The sequence below is a fragment of the Sinohyriopsis cumingii genome, unplaced genomic scaffold (assembly GCF_028554795.1).
Source record: "Sinohyriopsis cumingii isolate HCF-2022 unplaced genomic scaffold, ASM2855479v2 utg002725l, whole genome shotgun sequence".
Lineage (NCBI taxonomy): Eukaryota > Metazoa > Mollusca > Bivalvia > Unionida > Unionidae > Sinohyriopsis > Sinohyriopsis cumingii.
The window spans coordinates 51,042-73,533 of record NW_028316283.1 but is presented as its reverse complement, the minus strand read 5'-3'; the positions used below and the strand labels follow the sequence as shown (position 1 = coordinate 73,533).

Genomic DNA, 22,492 nt, shown 5'->3' with positions numbered 1-22,492 from the left:
AAGAGATGATTTGCAAGACGCACAAAAACGGAATAATTCAAGAAAAAAGTGGGACAGATCAGATAGCACATGACTTAAAAAGGCAATAAGTACAAGTGAATTTAGTGTTTAGATAATTAACAGAAAAAGGTGATTGATGTTAAAAACATTTAGAAGTCTAGGTAACTTAAATTATTGGGTAAATTTTTAATTAAATGAAACTAAAGGTGCAGCATAAGATTGAAACTATACACACGCTGAGATGCACAGTAAGTTTTCTCTTTTAACAAAAAGGAGGTAACCGTTGCGCACTTAATGGCATATAAGGCAAAGACAGCAAAACAAATGGTATCCCAGATATTAGTTGTCCTCATCATGACAGCAGAATTGGAGGTGGGGTGGGTATTATTTGCTGGTATTACATTCATAGTCTTTACACTGTTAGATGTCCTTCTGTCAGTCAATCTTTACTTATCGTCGAATCAGATGTATTCAGTTTTCGAACAGTACATTAATATCCGATGTTTTGCACCAGTTGCAGTTAGAAAATCACGTGCCTTAAGCCAAGTGATTATATGAGAATTTATTTGTTTTGAGTGCTGTAAGTGTTGTATTCCGGAAAATATAGGAACAATATAAGGTATATAAAGTTGAAACGTTTACAAGCATGGATTCTGGTTGAGCTGTCTGTGGACGTTCCGCTCGATTGAGTACATTAATGGAAGTCACATAACTGTTGAGATCGAGTTCGTGCTTGAGATTTTATGAAAACAATCTTGGACCAAAATTCAACTTTTATCTCCAGTTACCTTTCCCAGTGTATTGGCGAATGTAAATATAACCCTGCCGAAACAGTTTTCTTAGAATGATGATACTAGTAAACACTCCACAAGGTTTTAAATTGTACAACTGTATACATAGCAAAGTACTTAGGGGGTATTCAGATCGTCACTTTAGTCGGCTTCCCCACGTTATTCTACAACTCTCTCGACACTGCACTAAACGAACTTGAGTAAAACTACTGTTTGCATCTGACACGTGACATTTCGACGTTAAAACAACATATCAAAACATAGTAACATGCTTCACACTAGCTGCATTATGATATTGGTGGATAAAAATTGTTTATTTACATCTTGTTCTTTGTAGCAGTTTTATTTACCCCGAACAGTTTTCTTTTTTTTTTCCGGTATAAGTCGTAAAAAGTATTGTCATTTGTGACCAATGTTTAGGTTAACAAGCGTTGTTGATTTTTTTTTAAATGATAGCCAAGTACGGACAAACCTGCTACATTGGTCACCGGTTGCAAAGAAATGATACTCCAAGTTGCTAAGGAATGATACTTGCGTAGATATTGCGGTGGCGTCACAGGCCACGAGCGATAAACCGTTATTACCCGTGGTGACATGTACTAGAATTTCCTCGTTTCTCATGAAGATGCATATACCTGCTTAACTAATCACTGTGAACATTTTCTCGCCAAGCTTGACCCACAGTGAACTATTCACACTGTTTGAATGAGGCAATGAAAGTTTCTTTATCAAGCAGTCACTTATCGATTGATAAAACGAGCACATACATTGTTATGTTGCATATTGTTACATTGTTGTCGATGACGTCTTCTTCTCTATGCTTGATCATGAAAAACAAGGAAGTATCAGTACGGGCATCCACGGGTGACAAAGGAGCGTAGCGGAGAGATCTTTCCCCATTTGGAAACGTTCTTGTTGGGTTTGACAAACAAGGTCACGTGAGATAAACACTACCAGCAGCTCTCCCTCCCCTCTCCGCTTTTCATTCAGTTTATTATAATTAATCCCAAATATATTTCAGAAATACTCCTGAATTTAGCTTAGGTATCAATAAAAACAAAATAGCATCGTTTGATCTAGCATGAAATAGAAATATATCTGAATTTGAAACTGGTCAACTATCTTTCACATCTCATCAAGTCAATATGGTCTTTTATTTCAGGGTTTGACAAAAAGGTCATATGGTACAAATATTTGCCATTTACTGTACTGTGTTCGAGATAAGTGTTTATATACATTCAGGTCATAAATGCACCCAAACTTAGCTTCAAACATGATCTGGCATATAAGTTTGCATACCTGCTACACAATATCCCTTGATTTAACTGTTTCATTATTGCAAATATTCAAACGAAACTAGGATGTACTGTTCAAACCATCGTCAGATGCAAGGATATATATTGAGAAGGGTTCCAATGTATCCGTCAGTTTGAAGTCCGATGTAATGAAGTACTGTACTAACTTGACTGGTGTGTACGGTCTGCCGATGTTAATATTTAAATAAGGTAAGTTTGTTCTTATCATGCAGACGGATCGATCATTATATGTTTCATTCCAGTCATATTACTAACCTGTTGCCAGGAGATAATACTCTTTTTCCCATCATTATAAACAAGTTATTCATTTAATCTTGCATTGAATATAGTCTTTTGAATTTCAGTATGGGAAAGTTACCAAACACTCTATGGAGACACTTCACTCATCGATAGAGTTTTTTATCTGAGGGTTCAACATCAAAAATCAAATGGTATAACACTCCCCATTTTACTGAACGCTTCTTGCGACAAACAATTCTATACAGATAGTTCAGAAATACCCTAAAATTTAGCTTAGGCATTGTCCAACGTTTGAAAATAAAACTGCCTAACATGGTCTGGCATACAATTGTTATTTCATACCCATTTAACCTTATAGGCTTGGTCGGGTTTTCCATAAAGCTGTTCAATCCGTATTTCCGTCTCACATATCCTGATTGGAACTAATTAGGTATCTTCTCTGACGTCCGCGCGTCAATATTTTTAGACTTGGTGAATCGAGTATCATTAAGTCCCAATTCGTTTCCAATTTTATTCACACTCTAGAGCCAAAAATATACTAAATGTTGAAAGAAGCGCCTTTAAATCAATACAAAACCCAATTCGTGGTTTATTTCAAGTCGGGGGAAAGAACTCGTTTGGTATGAATACGTTTAAAGTTTAACTCGTTTGGTATGAATACGTTTAAAGTTAAACAGCATAATATTGGATCCCCTGCAACATACCCAGAATTCTTGATGAACACAAACCCCAATATTAATCTAACATTAGAAAATATCATAAGTTTTATACATGAATCCACCGCTCCGGTGGCCTAGTGGTTAGAGCGTCCGCCTCGGATGTGGGAGGTCGTGGGTTCGATCCCCGGCCGAGTCATACCAGAGACTTAAAAAATGGTACTAACAGCTGCCTCGCTTGGCGTTCAGCATTAAGAGGTTAGTGTTAGGACTGGTCGGCCTGCTGTCAGGATAATGTGACTGGGTGGGACATCGTGCTACATGTCTGCGGCATGATGCCCCAGTGCTAGACATCACTATAAACTGCCACATTGCAGACATCGTAGCAATATGACTGAAAAATTGTTAAAGCTACGTTAAAAATAAAAAATCACATCACATCACATACACGAATCCAATCTAATAAAATAAAATCTAAGAACGTAAATCAAAGATCAGTCAAAAATATTACAAATCACTGTTTGGGAATTATGACGGCCGGCTCGGTCTCGTGGGTTCACAGACTGACACAGCCGTTCATAGCCCGAATAATAAAAACCAGTTAAGGACGAATATTACAAAATCACTGTTTGGGAATTATGACGGCCTGCTAGTTCTCGTGGGTTCACAGACTGACACAGCCGTTCATAGCCCGAATAATAAAAACCAGTTAAGGACGAATCTAATTAAAAAAAAAAAAACAATTTTTAAAAATAAAAAAATCACTGTTTGGGAATTATGACGGCCTGCTAGGTCTCGTGGATTCACAGACTGACACAGGCGTCCATAGCCCGAATAATAAAAACCAGTTAAGGACGAATATTACAAAATCACTGTTTGGGAATTATGACGGCCTGTTAGGTCTCGTGGGTTCACAGACTGACACAGCCGTTCATAGCCCGAATAATAAAAACCAATTAAGGCCACAAAAAATTAAAATAGGAAAATAGGAATTAATTAAAATAGGACTCCATGATAACATACAAACAACCATAAACAAGTTTTCACTCCAAACCAATAAGATAAGGAATCAAAATAAATCGTTATCTATACTGCCTTCCTGATCTACTCTTAACCGTCTCCTTGTCTCTTAAACAACATCTGGCTGAAATTTTAAATCAAGCTTCCACAGCTATTTCTACTAACATACTCAGCCAAATCCAGGCAATGTTGGCAGACGACCCTGAAGAATTTGAAACTTCCACGCTGGCAGCCGCCCTGGAAGTATCATCATCCAGCGGCGATGAAGCTGAGGAACCTGGGACTGGGAAAGGCAATTGATGATATCAAGAAAGCGGGCCACTTCGTCAATGCAATCCAATACATTAATTGGCGCTCTATTATGAAGCTTACTCAGAGTTCTCCTTACGCCAGCTGACCGAGGCGGCTAAATACATCGCTAAACTTCATGGTTATGCCTTTCCAGGGGAAACTAACGAAGCAAGCAAACAGCTCAGCTATGCAGGGAAGCAGAGGACAGACGGGGAACGTTTGCCTAAAAACAAAAGCCCTTCTTAGGGCTACTAAAATTGCCTGTAAATATCTAATAGGGATCCATTTTGGCTTGGTATCCCTCCTAGATCAACTAATCTTACATCTGAATGGGGGTCCCCGAGTGGCCGAGTGGTCTAAAGCGCTATCCGTCACGGATCACTGCCATCTCACCTATGTCTGCGTGGGCTCGAGTCTCGGGCTCGGCCAATGTGGATATGTGAGAAAGCTTGCTGGTAGCTTCTCGTGGGTCGGTAGTTCTTTCCGGGGTTTTCCCTGGTTCTTCCTCCACCATTAATACTGGCCGCCATGTATAGCCTATCTTGTGCTGAAAAATGGCGTTAAACCCCATAACAACAACAACAACAACATCCGAATTGATCTGTTTTGGTACCGCCGTTTAAATTCTCACACTTACTCTTTTACCATGCGTTACTCAATTGCTATAAGTCGTTTAGACTTGACCGATTGGGTTTTAATTTCAATAAGTATGTACACTATGTACACTAAATTCAAACTTGTTCGGAAAATTTTATTCAAAATTTATAACTCTTATGATTTGAATAATTGCAGAGGTGGCTAACACATTATTGGTATATTTTGTCCATTAGTAAACTGGACATGATTTGGAATAAGTACGGGCTGGCGTTTTGGGGAGTACATGACATCCATGGCTGGCTTTCCGAGTACTTTTCCTCCTTTACCACGCTCGGACAACGTACACGTGGCAGTATGTGGAACGATTTCCACCTGCCACAAGACCAGGTGTCCTAATGTGACGTCATCGCTGCCGACCAATCGTAGCGGGCGTCACATACTGCTTGGGTTGACACCTGGGGCATTTCAATCCAACTAAGAAACATGAGTGTGTGATGTGACTATTCACACTCATGTTTATTAGCCTTTCAGTCAGGTTGTTAAAGACTAGTTAGTCCTACACCTGAGTGGCTAAATTAAAAAGTACTCTGTGAGTACATAAAAGCCTGGGGGATGAGGCTCCTTTTCCTTCCCCCAGGAGTAATTAAAAATCACGCAGTGCGTGAATAAACAAGTGGTACATGTTCAAAAGAACGAAAACCACAATAATCCAACTAACCAACCAACGTTTCGGCCTGATGGCGTCAGCGCGTCCCAACGCCATATCAAACACCAAATAAAACGCGTATGTAGTTTTGTATGTTTTTGCTCAATAATATCATTTGACTAAGCTCTTTTGTGATTTACAAATACTGAAAAAAACTGCGATGTGCTGTTAAAACCGTCACCAGAAGCAAGTATGCATTGTACATTTTTACCTACCATGGTGCAAGATGGTTCATCGTAAATTTACGTCCGCTCTCCTACGTACGTTGTGGCACACTTTTGCTAATTTCTTTTTTAGTTTCAGAATAGAGATTTATAAAAGGGATGCAAAGTTTTATTTACGGACGATTATAGAACTTTGATAAATTAAAAGGTTGGCCTCATTTCCATAATTTTTTCTTCATCTTTTGATGAACTAAGAATGACATCTGAAACTGAAACTTTTGATGTCCAAGTTTTAAAACAATTTTGAAGTTGTCCACATTCATGAAGTGACCACTGTGGCATTTAGTGATCAGTTCCTGAAAGCTTAAATAGTAACGCTTTATATTGCTAAATCCATATTTACACACTAATTTCTTAGTCGAATAAAGACTGTTTTCGAAATCCAGTCTTTTAAAGCCCTATGTATTAAATATGGCTATTTGGTCTGGAAATGAAAATTCATTCTGGACACGATATATATATATATATATATATATATATATATATATATATATATATATATATATATATAGGAGAGAGAGAGAGAGAGAGAGAGATTTTGGATTTTTAACATAGCTTTAACAATTTTTAAGTCATATCGCTACGATGTCTGCAGTGTGGCAGTTTATAATGATGTCTAGCACTCGGGCATCATGCTGCAGACATGTAGCATGATGTTCCGCCAAGTCACATCATCCTGATACCATTTTTGACAAGTCTTTGGTATGACTCGGCAGAGAGAGAGAGAGAGAGAGAGAGAGACTCATCCCCCAGTGCATGTATGCACACAAGGTTTGCTCTTTAAATAAGCCAATAGGTCGTGGGACAATAAAGTCCCAACTGACCTGTCTGGAGGGTTATGATGAGAGGAAATGGACCCAGCACACACTCATTCTGATGAAATGCCTGTCTACTGCGGTATGAGACGTTGACTTTGATTGGGTAATTCTCATATAACATCACCCTGGTTCCGTGCTTACATGCTCTTCGAGGCACCTGATTTATATACGAGTGGGAATCGGCCCACACACTCGTCTTTTAAATGTCCGAGTTGGCAGGGAGGAGAGGGACCCGAGAGGAGATGCCAAACGCCAGCCGTAACCTTCTTAAAACGCCTTAAACAAACATTTGTTAAATTCAACCCAGTTATCTTCATAATGGATAATTGCTATCATCAATTTTGTGTAAGCCACAATCGTAATTAGAGTCGCGGTTATAAATTATACATTTTCCTATCTAGATTTTAAATTTTAAAGGTAAATAGTGTACATGTTTATAATTTATATTAAAGAAAACTGGTAGGTCTATGAAACCAGTTAACTTTTGTGTAATCGAGTTACAATAATTGATTGTTAATTTAGAACGGTGATTAAATGATCGTGTTTGTTTAGTAAAGTATTATCGAATCGGGATTTCAAGCCAAAACGAAATCCCTTGTTAAGAGGCGATGATATGGTAGCCTAAAAAGAACTGAGGTCAATCCTCGTCAGGAAACAGTAGTCTCTTCAGGTGTTTGGGCAGGATGATCGTCCATCTGACAGCTGATTCAATTAAACTCGGGCAGATGATGTCTCCAAGAGCTAGATGTATTCTGGCGGTGATAGGAATTTTGGTGTTCCCATGCGGTAAGCCTTGATTAGTTCGTTGGATACTAATGTCAGTAATGGAATTGGAGTCAAGTAGAAATCAGCCCCTATTTTCCAAAGTCAAAGAGGAGCAGCAACAAAATATATATATTCTCACGAGGTACATCCTGACATTTGATATGTATCCATCACCCGTCTTAGGTCTTCTACGTAATTAAGTGCAGTAATTTGATCAGCCGCCATGAATCCAATTCTAATTTTCCCGGCATGGTAAAATATATAATTGACCACGTCTGCTCTTTGGTTGACAGTGAGTCGAGTTTTCCGTTTTTGTCGTTTACTTGGTTGTGACTGTTGTGGAACTTCTGGATAAAAAAAGGCGAAAGTTCAGGGTTTTTTCTTTTTTTGTAGCCTTTTCTTGGGATTTGCTGGTGTACTTCCAGTGTCTGCTTTTGATGTTACAGGTTTAACTTTTGTCGATGTGACTGTTGTTGTTGTTGTAGTTATTTCTTTTGGTAGTGGGGATTGTAGTGAAGCGATGTTCGACATAGTTTTCTGTTTTTTTAAAGATTTTTCCGAGTTTTATTCTTCTTTTGAAGATTTTTCCGTGCCATATTAATGATTTGGCTTACTTCTATCGATGTTATTTTATGTTGATGTTGGAGTGGGTTCGGTGTTTGCTGTTGACGTGTCTACTGGGACTAATGGTGACGTTTTTCTTGTTTCTTGGTTTTTGCTTTTTGTAGTTTCTTTTGTATTCTCCATAATTTTTCATTGTATCCGAGTAACTTCCATTGCCTCTACCCCTTGTGTTACTTCTGGTGTTCTAATTTTTACATCCTTGCCCTTTTGGAGCGTCTCTATATGAGTAGTAGTCATTGAGGCGGTTGTTGTTGTTGTAATAGGCAAGCTAAGATGGGTCTCCATTGTTGTTTTCCCATTGGAAGGTGGAATTTCTCTCGATGTAGTTCCAGTAGGAGTACTAATGGTGTCGACGCTTCTAGCAGGTCGAATATGCGAATCTCTTGTTCGCTCCGTTTGTTGGATGCTAACTGGTCTCATCTGCGTCGGTTCTCTCTGGGGGCCACTTCTCCAGTTATTGCTAAATTCCCAAAATAGCAAGAGTGTAGTTCGTCTTGCTTGTGCTCGTAGGCTCCATCCTGTGGCGATATGGAGGCCTAACCCTCGCATCGCACTCAGGGCTTGTTCCGGAATGAGTACTTCCATATCTAACTCAAGTAATACCTGTTGTGCTGCCCGCTGTCTCTTGGTCGATAAACATGAGGCACTTGTTCAACCTACATAGCACGGTTTTATTACTTCACCGACGAGGATATGAGTTTTGATACCTTTATTTTCAATACGATGAGTCAGCTGGTACTGGGTTCTTATTGTTTATAAAATGGGTTTCTGGAATAGATGGTATGAAGAAAAAAAGTACAGTAAGACAGATTAATACAGTGTTTTTTTGTTGTTTGTTTTTTTAAATCCAGTGCGCAATTCTTCCCTTACCCACGATCTTATCACCAACATCGTTACTGTATCTTACCCATTATCTATTTTTTTTAAATAATTGTTATTTATCACTTAAGCTCATTAATATAATCAGGAAACGGTTTTAGATTCCGTTTTTGTAGAAAATCGTGCCATGTTAATGCATTTATGTCTCTGGAGTTTTTACAAATTATATGAAATGACTCGGAAATTAAGAATGGTGCATTTTAAATAAACAGATATACATCTTAACATTTTATCTTGATGAAGTTTGTATTCCTGGACACTTGAACTTCAAATAAATTGGGTCATACTGCACTGGGTTTCAAGGTGAGATGATTACATTTTTCTTCTTGTAAAGCATGTAAACATAGAACTGAACCTTGAAAAAACGTACGCCAGTTTTATATTTATGTTAGAATAATTAAACATGAAAATCGCAAAATTTCTGGTGCGAAAAATGTCCAAAATGTTTTATATATGCATCAGTATGGAGTTCATGCAAAAGACAAATTTACATAAATGCACGTGTAAATGTACCCGGATGAGCGCGCGGGCACACGCACGCACGCACACACACACACACACAGTCCAAGGACATTGAGCTATTTTAAAAGAAGTTGTTTACACAAGGAAACGTAGGCTTTTCCACCAGTGGTGAGCCAACAATCGAACTGTATGTTTATAATTTGATTTTAAAAATATGGAACAGCTATGGTAGATTATGACGATGCACATGCATAAATGCACTCGCATGTACACTTTAAGTTATAAGATAAAACAAGACAGGTATAACAGTCAAAATCCAGCAACTGATCAGAGGCTAAGATGCGAAAGATGGACCCCAATACGAATATTAGTAACCCTACTTCGTAGTTGTTGAGCTACGACATCGTACTTACGTCTCCTCAAATTTATTTTCATCGATATGGACATTCTCTCTCTCTCTCTCTCTCTCTCTCACACACACACACACACACACAGACACACACACACGAAAGATCATAAGCTAGATAATGACAAATATAAACTAAATAATGACAAATATAAGCTAGATAATGACAAATATAAGCAACCATTTGATACTGAAATATTTAAAAACAAATTGCTGTCACATTTATTTGTAAGCTAATTAAAATTTGTGGATAGATGATACGAGAAAAAAAAGAAACAAATAGTGTTAAAGGAACAAACTTAAGTCGCTGAAGAAATAAAAAGAAAACTTATTTATATACAAAAATATAAAAAGAAAACAATGTGCTCACATGCAGTCTTGATTGACGATTTATTGAGTAATGCACTACACGTCTATAACACTAGGATGCCCTACAACTGACAGGCAAATTATTATTATTGTTATTGGCATGTGTGTTATTTTTGGGGTAAGATCAATTACTCCTAAAAATTATGTTATCCCATTTTAAAAAAAAAAATATTTCGTACACGTATTTGCATTACATGTAGAGAAAAAATCATAACACCTGCAATACAATCCCTTTCTTCAGTAAAAATTTCTTCGATAACCATACGACAATGTTTTATTTTTGTTCCAGTTTAATGTCAGCTGGAGACCGAAATCTAGTCTTCAGCAGAGGATTCAGTGAAGAAGTAATTCGTCAGACGGGAAAGATACTTTGTATTATTATTTATATCATCACTCCATTATCTTTTAGACCCCGCTGGTACAAAAATACATAAACCGCTTGTTGTAATTGTGGGTCTTCTTCCTTCATGCGCCTCTTCTATATTTAACTTACACTCATAGAAAATCAAAATGTCCGAAAACTAGATAAGAAAAAGGAAAATATAATATAAACGACAGGCAATATTTGATTGTGAGCATTGTCTTTTTTTTTTTTTTTTAAATAAAAAAGGCATTTTGTGATGCTTTGTACTGGAATTGTGCTGCCCATTTGGAGTGGGACAGAAGGCTAAGCAATGTTGTTGTAGTTGTTGTAGGGTTTAACGCCATTTTTCAGCACACGATATACATGGCGGCCAGTATGAATGGTGGAGGAAGAACCAGGGAAAACCCCGGAAAGAACCACCGACCCACGAGAAGCTACTGGCAAGCTTTCTCACATACCCACATTGGCTAAATCCGAGACTCGAACCCACGCAGACAGGTGAGATGGCAGTGATCCGTAACGGAGAGCGCTTTAGACCACTCGGCCACTCGGGGCCCCGAAGGCTAAGCAAATAACACGATTTGTGTTATTTGTGTTTTCGTTGAGGGGCGGACAGTTTAAATGTTTACTTCATGGTTTCACTATATCATATATATTATATTAAGGTTACGGTGGACACAGTCATTTTGGTAATATGTCAAAAAGATCGTAGCAGAAAGGTCAGTTTATATTTACTTAATATTTGACCATCGTAGAAAGGCAAGATAACCATGAACGCTGACACACGCGAAATTTTATCATTTTTCACATGATCAACACGCAGGAACCAAAAGATATTCTAGCAAAAGGTTGTTTACACATGTCTTTATATTAGGTAAAAACATGAATTTGGTTGCCCTATGTGGACCAAACTAATTTTTTTTAAAAATAGCTCAAAATTTTTAGTACAAATGGCTAATTTATAGCCAAATATGACATCATGAGAGCGTATCTCTGACGTTTTCAAATAATTATTAAAAATAAATTGCACTTTTAAGTTTTTCGAATATTGATAAATTTTTTTGCTACGGTATGATCAGATCAATGAAGTTTTAGAAAATTTGTGAATTTTGCGACAAAAAGGGAAATTAAATACCTTCACCTTGGTGAAACGTGATTGTTCTTTATAATTCAGAACAACTGCGGCGAAGGGAGTATGACACCATATCAGTGCCAAGTGTACGGTATTACTTATCATTACATGACGTGTAGCTGATGTGTACCGAAATCTCTGGAGACAATTTTAATCTCTCATATAATTCAGAACCAACCCGGCTGATTTTACCCAAGAAACAAACGGCGGGAAGCCAACAAATTCGCCGAAAGAAAAAGTGACAAATCCTATCCCTGGGCCGATTTAGATGCACCAAAAACTTCAGAAATGGCTGCCACAGGGATAGAAATAAGATGAAGAGTGTATGGGCTCTGGCTGAAAATTATGCTAAAGTTCAAAGGTTAATTGTCACACAAATACATATGCGAATAATAGTTAAATATACAACTGAATAATGTCAAGGAGTAAATAAAAAATAATTATGTTCAAAAAAATTGATACAACTATATCAAAACTAACACGAGAGAACAGCAAAATTATTTTAGACTCTTTTAATACGCGTTTACACTAGAATACGTTTAAGACGTGTCAGCAGAGATAATTTAAACAATAAAATAGCATAAAGACTTGAAAACATTTAATCCAAATGAAAATATTTTTTAAAGTGGTAACAACAAGGACTTTAGTATATCTTTTTAAATGAAATTTAAGTATAATTGAAGATGATCAGCAGCAGAAAAAAAATCAGTCATTTGTTAAACTTATAGGTAGCAACATTCTATTTTCCTAATATCCGGTTTGTCTATTCTGCCTTCTTTTTAACACACTGTAGTGACATTTAGTATCTTGTTGTAACATTGTATGACAATTAGCTAGATTCGCTTCTTTGTGTTACTAACTTAAGACCTGAATCTGAATTTCTATAAATCATTTCAGAGATATAAAAAAATTAGATAAACATTGTTTCTGAATTTTCATTGTCCCTGGCGCAGGTTTTAAGTTCACATATTTAAGAAATCTGTATTAAAACCAACATGCATTCACGATAATAATAATAATAATAAAAATAATGAATAATAATAATAATAATAATAATGAGGACTTTGTATAGCACCTAATCTTTAAAAGCTCTAAACACTTTACAACATTAGACAACACCTATAACATAAAAAACATATACAATGATATGATTACAAAAAACAAACACCATGAAATTAGAAAACGTAAAAAACATGCTAAATATATTTAAGGTAGGAAACATTATTAGGTCTTTAAGGTTGTTCTTGCAGTCGAAATAAGTGCGTTTTAAGAGCACTCTTGAAGGGGATCACTGTGTCTTTGTGTCTAAGTTCAGTGGGCAATTCATTCCATGTTGATGGGCCCTGGTATGTAACGTTGTCCATATGACTTCGTTTTCATAGTGGAAATAATTAGTATACGATTGTCAGAAGAGGAGCGTAAGTATCTTGCTGGTGTGTACACCTGGGTGAGGTCGGATAGGTATGTTGGACTGGAGTCCGACAGTGACACGTAGCACAGAGAACACATTTTGTGTTTGATTCTGGATCGAATGGATAGCCAGTGTAGGGTACAGAGCAGCGGGGAGGTGTGCTTTGATCGTGGTACTCTAAGTATGATCCCAGCAGTTGTGTTTTGAACTTTTTGAAGTTTTTGGAGTAGATATTGAGATGAACCAGACATAAATGAGTTACAATAGTCCAGTCTTGAAAGTACTAATGAACACACAAGTGTTTTAGTGGCATCAACTGAAAGATATCTGCGAATGGAGCTGATGCGTCTCAGCTCAAGATAACATCAAATAGGTTCTATAAAATCTTATTGATAGATGTCCAAGGTCTTGAATATGGGGTCTGTGTAGATATTTGCCAAAACATCCGTCTTTGAAATTATAAGAAATTGGGTACTGCATAAAGGGATCTTTATAAAACAGCATTAGGTGAATCCATGAGTGTGTACTAAAATCGTCGTCTTTCAGCGGGAAACGGGAAATAATGGAGAATTATATATTGATACTTTTCTACACGAGTTGTTTCCCCTGCACCACTTACAAAATATAGTGTCTCGCATCTTTCCGGATTTTTAAGAATGTCCAAATTAAAACAAGAAAGGAAAAAGAAAAGAAGACCAATCTTATCTATGATAACAATATTAAACGCACTGAAACACGTTGTATGAGAATCGAATATTATTTTAGATTGCTAAGTTGTTTTGATGTTCTTTTTCTGCATGCAATTAAAAAACGAAATAGTAAACGTCATAAAAATGATTTTGGTAAATGACGTAGTGTTGATGAAACCATGCAAGAGAAATAATAATTTACTTACATTAATACACACCCCAAAAGAAAAAAAAAACAGACAAAAATGAAACAACAACTTCCCCTCTCGCAAACCCCCCAAAATAATTCAACCCAGTTCGTACGAGAGGCGAATCAGAACACTTTTAAACATGTTGCCTGCTATCTAATATATATATATATATATATATATATATATATATATATATATATATATATATATATATATATATATATATATATATATATATATATATATATATATATATATAGGTATGAATGTACATGAATGTATTATTTTATTCGTATGTATGTGTGGCAGGAGAGAGAGAGAGAAGAACGGTTTGCTTTAAATGCTACTAAAAAATGATAAAAACATGTAGCGACAATGCGTGCAGAAGTTAGGACACATATTCAGTGTCAAGAGGTCAACATTTGAGTTTTATAAGTCCATTTGCTGTCCCTGGACTGTCCATGCAATTAAGTTTTGAATCTCCAGTTGATAATGAGCCGGCTTGATTTATAATCTTTTCTTGTACATACCTCTGTATATGTTTCTAAGAACTTTAAACAAATGTTTTCCCTGTACAACAGGAGACAGAAAAACAATAAATTGGAATTGATTACAACGAAAGTGCTACACTTTAGATTTAAGAGCACATGTATAAAATATTGGCTTCCACCTGCGATTAATCTGTCATGATGTGCACGAGATTATCGTGCTTGAATTAGTCGGATTAAGAACGTTCAAAACATCTTATCGAAAACTGGGCTTTAATTTATTTGACTGAATCAAAATGATTCCCGTTGTTACTGGTCAGACACAATCTTTAAGGAAAGACTTCTTGATTAGCTTATACAAACAAAGGAATCGTCCACCGCTAACTCGTCAAAAGCCGACAGAGATATACTATTTAAAGCGGAATTAAAATTAAATAATTATGTATTAAAAGTAAAGACATATGGCAACAATAATACAATTCTGAAGATGCGCTCAGTGTGTATCTATGGCGATAGGAAAATTGAATGCAACTATTTCTGAAGGATAAACAAAGCAACTGCTCAAACACTTCTTTATCAATTGAGTTCTGGGAAACTTGGAGCTTTGGGGATATTCTCTAACACACACACACACACACACACACACACACACACACACACACCTGTCTGGTCTGATTAAGGGTCTTCTGCTTTTCACTCTGAAAATCAAGGGGTTTGGGAAAGATTTCATCAAACTTTTACGAATATGATTCGATCATATTTCTTTGATGCAAGAAAGGATTGTGATGAGGGTGTACATTCACTGTTGTTGGCTGTCAGGGAATCAGTTCAAGAATCAGTGGGTTTGTTCTTTTAAACTAGTTTTTGGACATACTGTCCGTGGACCGGTGAATTTATTAAACGATTAATCTTTTTCTCTATGTCTCTGGTTTCAGTTATAAGTTGTCAAAGGCTTGTGAAGCTACAAGAATTAATCTTCACCCTACTCAGTCAAAAATGAAATTAAGGTATGACAGAACTACAATAGAAAGATGTTTTCAGCCGGGTGATAGCGTTTTAGCTCTCTTGCTCATGCGTCAAAATTTGCTAAGTATTATGGTCCTTATACTATTGAAAAGAAAATTAAATTACTTAAAGTACATCATTAACACTCCTGGGAGGAGGAAATAGAAACAACTTTGTAATATAAATATGCTAACTGGGTATTTTGGTAGAGATAACCCAGTTAATTATTCAATCAATTTAGTTGTACCTGTTTCACACAGTAAGGATGAAAACGATGGAATGCAATCAGAACGTAGTAACTTTGGTTTAACCTGTACTCAGAAATATTAAACAATCTGGACCAGAAAGTTTCTCATCTACAGCCACAAGAAAAGAGTGAACTAAAACAGCTCTTATGTGAATATGCGCACTTGTTTCCAGATGTTCTTACATCGATGAGGTTATAATTAACAATGATTACTGGAAATATCATTTTGGAAACCAACAGACATTCATAATACATCTTGTGATGTAATTATATATATATATATATATATATATATATATATATATATATATATATATATATATATATATATATATATATATATATATATATATATATATATATATATATATATATATATAAATAAAATGTGTGTGTGTGTGTGTGTGTGTATAATGCAAGCTTTAGTGTACAAATCATTATTTCTCTTTATGAAGTGAGGTGATGTACATATTTAGATTATATTGTATGGTTGGCCTTTGTCCATGATGGACAATAGTTTTAGTTCGTATCTGATTTTGTCCTGTAAGTTATAAATAGATGTTTACGTGGGTTTGAATTAAAGACATAGCCTTGATTATAACCTTAGAAGGTTCTAGATGCGAACTTGTTTACAGTTTGAATAATTTTTCCATTAACATGATTTTATTCAGAAAATGCTTTTGTGCCATAGATCAAATGGGGATGTATATAATGCGGAGATCAACAAGATTATTCATTCCTCTTTTAAGTTTAGTCTCTAGAATTATTTACTGTTGTGTTAAGATACAATCTGAGAGGAATCTTTTATTTAATATTATTCATTGGAAATACAAAAGTGGTTATCGAGTTTACCACAGATATATGTGTATGTTTCATATATCGTAATTTATTCATTTGTTTCAGATTATATCAACATCCATATATTTTGCACTTGTTCGTATTTCACATTTCATTTGAGTATTGATTTTGATACTGCGGTTAATTGGTGTTACACTGCATCTACTATAATCAATGCCCGCAACACAAGCAAAGTGAGATACTAATAATTTTGCCATGTACGTTGCATAATGCGTCCGAGTGAAACAGATTTTTCGTCATGGTGATTGCCTAAACTATCGCACCAACCGACCTACAAAAAAGTACATTATGACTATTTGTATACGGGATAATCTGTATTATTTGCAACTCTTATCATATGAACAACCAGTTGTGTTAGATGGACATAAGAAAATATAACAAAGAATAAAATGTTTAAATAAATAAAAAATGGAAAATGAGGAATATTCTCATACTAGATTTCAACTGATAACTTAAGTAAGCTTACAATCTAAAAAAAATTGTTCGGTACTTTTCACACGTTCAAGTTGCAAAGTTTGAAACGTTCCTCTCTAAAAACGAACGACTGTGAAAAGTTCATGCGATAGCTACAGAGAACAAAATAACTTGCTTTGATATCGCTATAATTGGTTCCTCCAATAACTTGTTTTGATATCGCTATAATTGGTTCCTCCAAATAACTTGTTTTGATATCGCTATAATTGGTTCCTCCAAATAACTTGTTTTGATATCGCTATAATTGGTTCCTCCAAAAGTTGCACAAGACCTGAACATTATAAACTTAAAAACTTTCATAGCTGGAATTATGGGTATTTTTAAAATATCAAATTAACAAATAGTTTTGGGTAATTCTCATGACGTGCTGTACCTAACTTGTTTTCATTATACCTCCCTCAGTCACCACTAGAAGGCGTGATATTCACCGTAACAAGCCGTCTCTCCTCCTGCTGTAATAATTCGCATTTTCTTGACATATTCCATTAAACTTGTGATCGGCGTAGTCAAGCATTATCTAAATTTCTGAGCACACCAGTTTTATTTATTTATTTTCCCGTGGAGTACTTCTCACGCACAGCAAGTTAATATTATCACATTATTTGAACTTTAAAAACAGTGATTTGGATTTTCTAAGATTAAAATTTACGTCTATATAATAAGGCATATTTGTTTTCTGAAGTGGAAATAAGTTTTGTATTTGATTTTATTTCCTTTACAACGCATAGGGTTTGGGTGGCACAAGACAAATTCTCGCTTAACCTTGTTGAGTAATAAACACCGCGAAGGTCACATGGGTGGTATTAAAGTCATCCCGTTGCTGATGTTTATGGCTTTAACGTTGTCATCACAAGATAGGCTATACAAAGACGCCAGTATAACTGGTGGAGGAAGAACCAGGGGGAAAATCTTGGTAAGAACCACCGAACCACGAGAAGCTACTGGAACGCTTACATAACCGCATTAGTCAAAAGCCCGAGACTCGAATCCACGCAGATAGCGATTGCAACAAAATCATACTGGCAAATGTGTTGCTTATCTGAGAAAGACAAAAAAAAAAAAAAACTATAATACAACATAATGAAAAGAAGAAGAAGAAAAACAAAAAGAAAATAAAATAAAATAATTTGATTATTTCGAAGACCTTATACAGTACTTGTCCCTCGACAATTTTATACAGGAATTACACCTGTTCTTAGATTTATTTTAACTGTTCTGTTTAAACAAAAATTTTAAATACCGAGCTCTTGTCTCCTTAAGTTATAAACATTTCACACTATCTTCCTTTTCCGTAATAAAACTGCGATTCACATAGTTAATAGAAATACTGAAGAAATAACACAGCAGTACATTTGATAAGGTAACATCTTCTGACGACGTTAAAACCGAATTAGCATTAGTATTACCAGCAAGTCTAGAAAGATTGCCTTAAATTGGCGAATAAATCGGGTTTCCAGCTTTTTCACCTGTTTCTCAGAAATAATCTAATGACGTACTCTTCCTGTAATTACACAGATATCGACGGTCATTATCCCGTGTTGATTTCATTGACATCCGATTGCATTGTGGCGGGGTATCATTAAGGTGATGTTAAGTTTGTCCTGACTGTCGTCTGCTTCCTTCTTCAACCTTTTTCTCGCCCAAGATCTCTTGGTGTAAAACGGTACGCCACGACAGACATTCTTCTGAGTTTTTATGTTTTACGGAATGAAAATAAAATTATTTGAGTAAGTTGACGATGGGAGCGATGCATTGCTCTTTTAACTTACAGTCCTCCTTACTTGTATGGAAGAGACCTGTAACTATATGACACATTTTTCACCACGTAAAATGCTAACATAAATGAAAATGCAATTAACCTTGATAATGATCTGCTGAAAGATTTAAATGACATTTTCTGCACACAGAGAGAGAGAGAGAGAGAGAGAGAGAGAGAGAGAGAGATATTTCTTAAAATAAGAATGTATACATTATAAGAGATGAACATGAATAGCCAAGTCCATGTAGTTTAACGCAAGTCCATGGACAGCTGAAAGCATGGCAGGATAGGGGTTACTTGACGTTGTTCAGGACAGTAGGGATTTACTTCTGCTTGATCGCATTTTCAAAATCTTCCTCAGGGATAAAGTTCTAGCAATAAAGCTGCATACAGCATAGGAAATTAAGGGATTTAATGATCGTGTAAAATGTTTTTAATCCGTTCATTGGGAATGGAATAACTGGATGAACTCAAAAGGCTCTGGTTGTTTTTTTTTTTTTCCCACAGTAATAAGCTACACCTTTTTACACCGAACAGGTTAATTCCTTATTATATCATGTTTCTCTCGACATCTGAAAATTGTATGTTGAAATTACACGATAAATATTTTTGTTTCATGCATTGTATATTGTTGGCGTGAACGGTCTTCACCAGTGTATTAGTGTTAATGCAGGCAGAACACCGGATGTCCATGTTTTTGACAAAAGGGGGTGATTTAACATAACATCTGATATATTTACCCGACTACTCGGACTGTAACGGTTCCCAAAATTCTTAAGTCGGGTAGTCCTATGTAGAAATCAGATAAGGGTTGTATGTCTGATTCATAACTGACAACGATTATATACCTTTACTTTCTGCGTTTCAAAGTCCAAATTATGTTTTGTTGTAATATCATGGGGTTTGCTATCACTGTTTGAAGACGAACTGTCAGTACATGTTTATAGGTAGCGCGTAATTATTTAGTCATGATTACTGCTTTCTTCTCAAATCTAACGTTACTTTTAATGTGTGCAAAATAAATGGCTTACTTTACGATGATCTGGCATGGAATTCATAAAATATTTACGATATTCGGGCGATTCAGTTTAAGAAATCACACTTTTATTTCATTAAACGTCTTAAAAGTTACCGAAAAAGACTTTGCTTTTATTTAATGCCGCTATCGTAGTTAGCTTTTTTAAATATCGTCGTCTTCAGTATCAGGTCTAACCTGTGTCTTTTATTTGAAAGTTTTATGAATTCAAGGCATTGTTGTGGATTTAATGCTATTTTCAGTACCTGATCGGTTATACATGGCGGCCGGATTAAAACCCCGAGAAGAACCACCGACCCACAGGAAGCTACTGGCAAGCTTTCTCACATACCCAGATTAGCCGAGACCGAGACCATAACCCACTCAGACAGAGGAGATCGGTCAAGTCGAGAGATTTAAACCACACAGCCACCCTAATACTTTGTAAGTAAAGTTTTGTCGAAAAGTGAAGCTTACAAATTTTGTTTGCTAAAGCTTTAATATCGTTCCAAAATGTTACATTACTTGAAAAATAAGTACAGTTTTGCGATAGGCAAGAGGAATGGAGGCTTCAGAGCCCCGGATATCACCCGTTTCCTTTTGATATCCAAACGACATTCCCTGTGGTAAGTTCAGCAGTAAAATCAAAGGCATAACTGGTGTGAATCGGCCATATGCCTAGAAAACTAGCTGAGTTTACCTAGAGACCATGTTGATGTTGCCTGTATCAGCATTCTGCAATTTATATTTTCTGTATTCTCTTCTTTAATATTTGGATTATATCAGTATAAAAAAGTATTAACTTTTCCCCTCAGTTCTGATATATTTGTTGTAATTTTATTATATACAGTGACAAAATAAACTTAGTGAAAAGGTGTAGTTTGATACTCCCAAGTCAATTTTGATTTGTAAATTTTTAAAAGTATAATGTTTAAAATGAAACATCATTATTTGTGTAAATGTATTTTTCATTATATTTAAATTACAAAATTTTTTGCTTTATCCATGTCATTTGTGTACAAGTAGATTTTCTATGCAAATTCAGAATTAATCTGAATTTATATATTGGACCCAACAGCATCCGGTTTAATTGAAAAGTTACCAAGAACTAATCTCGGCTTGATAAATAATGAGCAAAATCCCATAGGCCTAATGACACCTCTGCATTAATGTTTGTGTCTGTAAAACATGTAAAAAAACCACTAAAGAAAACAGTGTAAAGTCCAAGAGTTCAAAAACCCGGATGAGGTCACAATCATAATTTTGATGGCATAAAAAAATAATCAGGTCATCTGCATATGTACATAAACATGCATGCAAAATCTCCTTTGTTGAAGTAAGGATTCTACAATTTCATGGTGAAAAAGCCCAATGAAAGAAAAATATTTCAAGAAAATGAATATAGTTCTGGTGCTGAAAGTTTGAAAATGTGGTTTAAACTGATTAAAATCTGAGGAAGATATTGCACAAGAAAACTAGGCTGGATGAGAAATCAATCTCCAAGAGATATATGATATCAAGAAAACTGGGCTGGATGAGAAATCAATCCCCAAGAGATATAGGATATCAAGAAAACTGGGCTGGATGAGAAATGAATCTCCAAGAGATATAGGATAACAAGAAAACTGGGCTGGATGAGAAATGAATCTCCAAGAGATATAGGATATCAAGAAAACTGGGCTGGATGAGAAATCAATCCCCAAGAGATATAGGATATCAAGAAAACTGGGCTGGATGAGAAATGAATCTCCAAGAGATATAGGATATCAAGAAAGCTGGGCTGGATGAGAAATGAATCTCCAAGAGATATAGGATATCAAGAAAACTGGGCTGGATGAGAAATCAATCTCCAAGAGATATATGATATCAAGAAAACTGGGCTGGATGAGAAATCAATCCCCAAGAGATATAGGATATCAAGAAAACTGGGCTGGATGAGAAACCAATTCCCAAGAGATACTGGATATCAAGAAATTTTTTAAGTCCATATCTGTGTTCCTTTTCAGCTATTAGGTCATTAATGGGTAACACATCACAGAAATTGTTTGCATGATAAATTTTTATTTTATAATATATATCGGGTATAAAAGAATGAACCGCACAGTTCCAAAAGGAACTGTCAAATTTTGTGCTTCTTTTGTGGGGGTTCAGTTCTTCCTCTTTTCTTTCCACTAATGCGTTCTTGTTTCTTTTCCAGATACTCCTTCATGTTGTCAACTTTAAACTTCTGCAGACCAGTATACAGACTTGGCACAGAGAGAGAAACTGTGAAATAACAAAGAATGTACACCAGTCATTTTAGAGAAGCATCAGAGTGTACATGTATTTTTTAAGGAGCTGAGGCAGACACATGTCTATTTTTTTTCTTTCTTTTGTAGACTGGCACAGAGACTTTATATTATTACAGAAGCTGTATTGTTATAGACAAGGTCACTCCAACAATAAAAAGCAGCCTATAACAGATGGAGAAATTATTAAGCTGACAGTCAGGGTGACCTCTGATCATGAAATGGCATATCTTGCCATGGGCCTCTCAAAAGATGGAACACTATCTTTGATAAAGGCAAAGTACACATCTGTCAGTCTTATATTTGGTACTATAATGAACACCTGTAAAATGTCACATCTACAAGTTTTAATACTGAATTGTATATACTGGGTATACTAAAACGGCTAGGTGCTCAGCATTAAGAAT

The 22,492-nt window shown here is 35.8% G+C and overlaps 1 protein-coding gene across 1 annotated transcript in view; it reads right to left on the bottom strand.

The window, feature by feature from the left end:
• Nucleotides 1–21,838: 21,838 nt before the first annotated feature.
• Nucleotides 21,839–22,492, bottom strand: part of LOC149770070 (tRNA (guanine-N(7)-)-methyltransferase non-catalytic subunit wdr4-like) — a gene marked incomplete at its 5' end in the record, with an annotated part of 41,958 nt that continues 41,304 nt past the window's right edge. Inside the window, one exon of the mRNA XM_089949429.1 lies at nucleotides 21,839–22,062. Within this exon, the coding sequence (XP_089805555.1) occupies nucleotides 21,917–22,062 (146 nt within the window). The remainder of the gene's footprint in view (nucleotides 22,063–22,492) is intronic.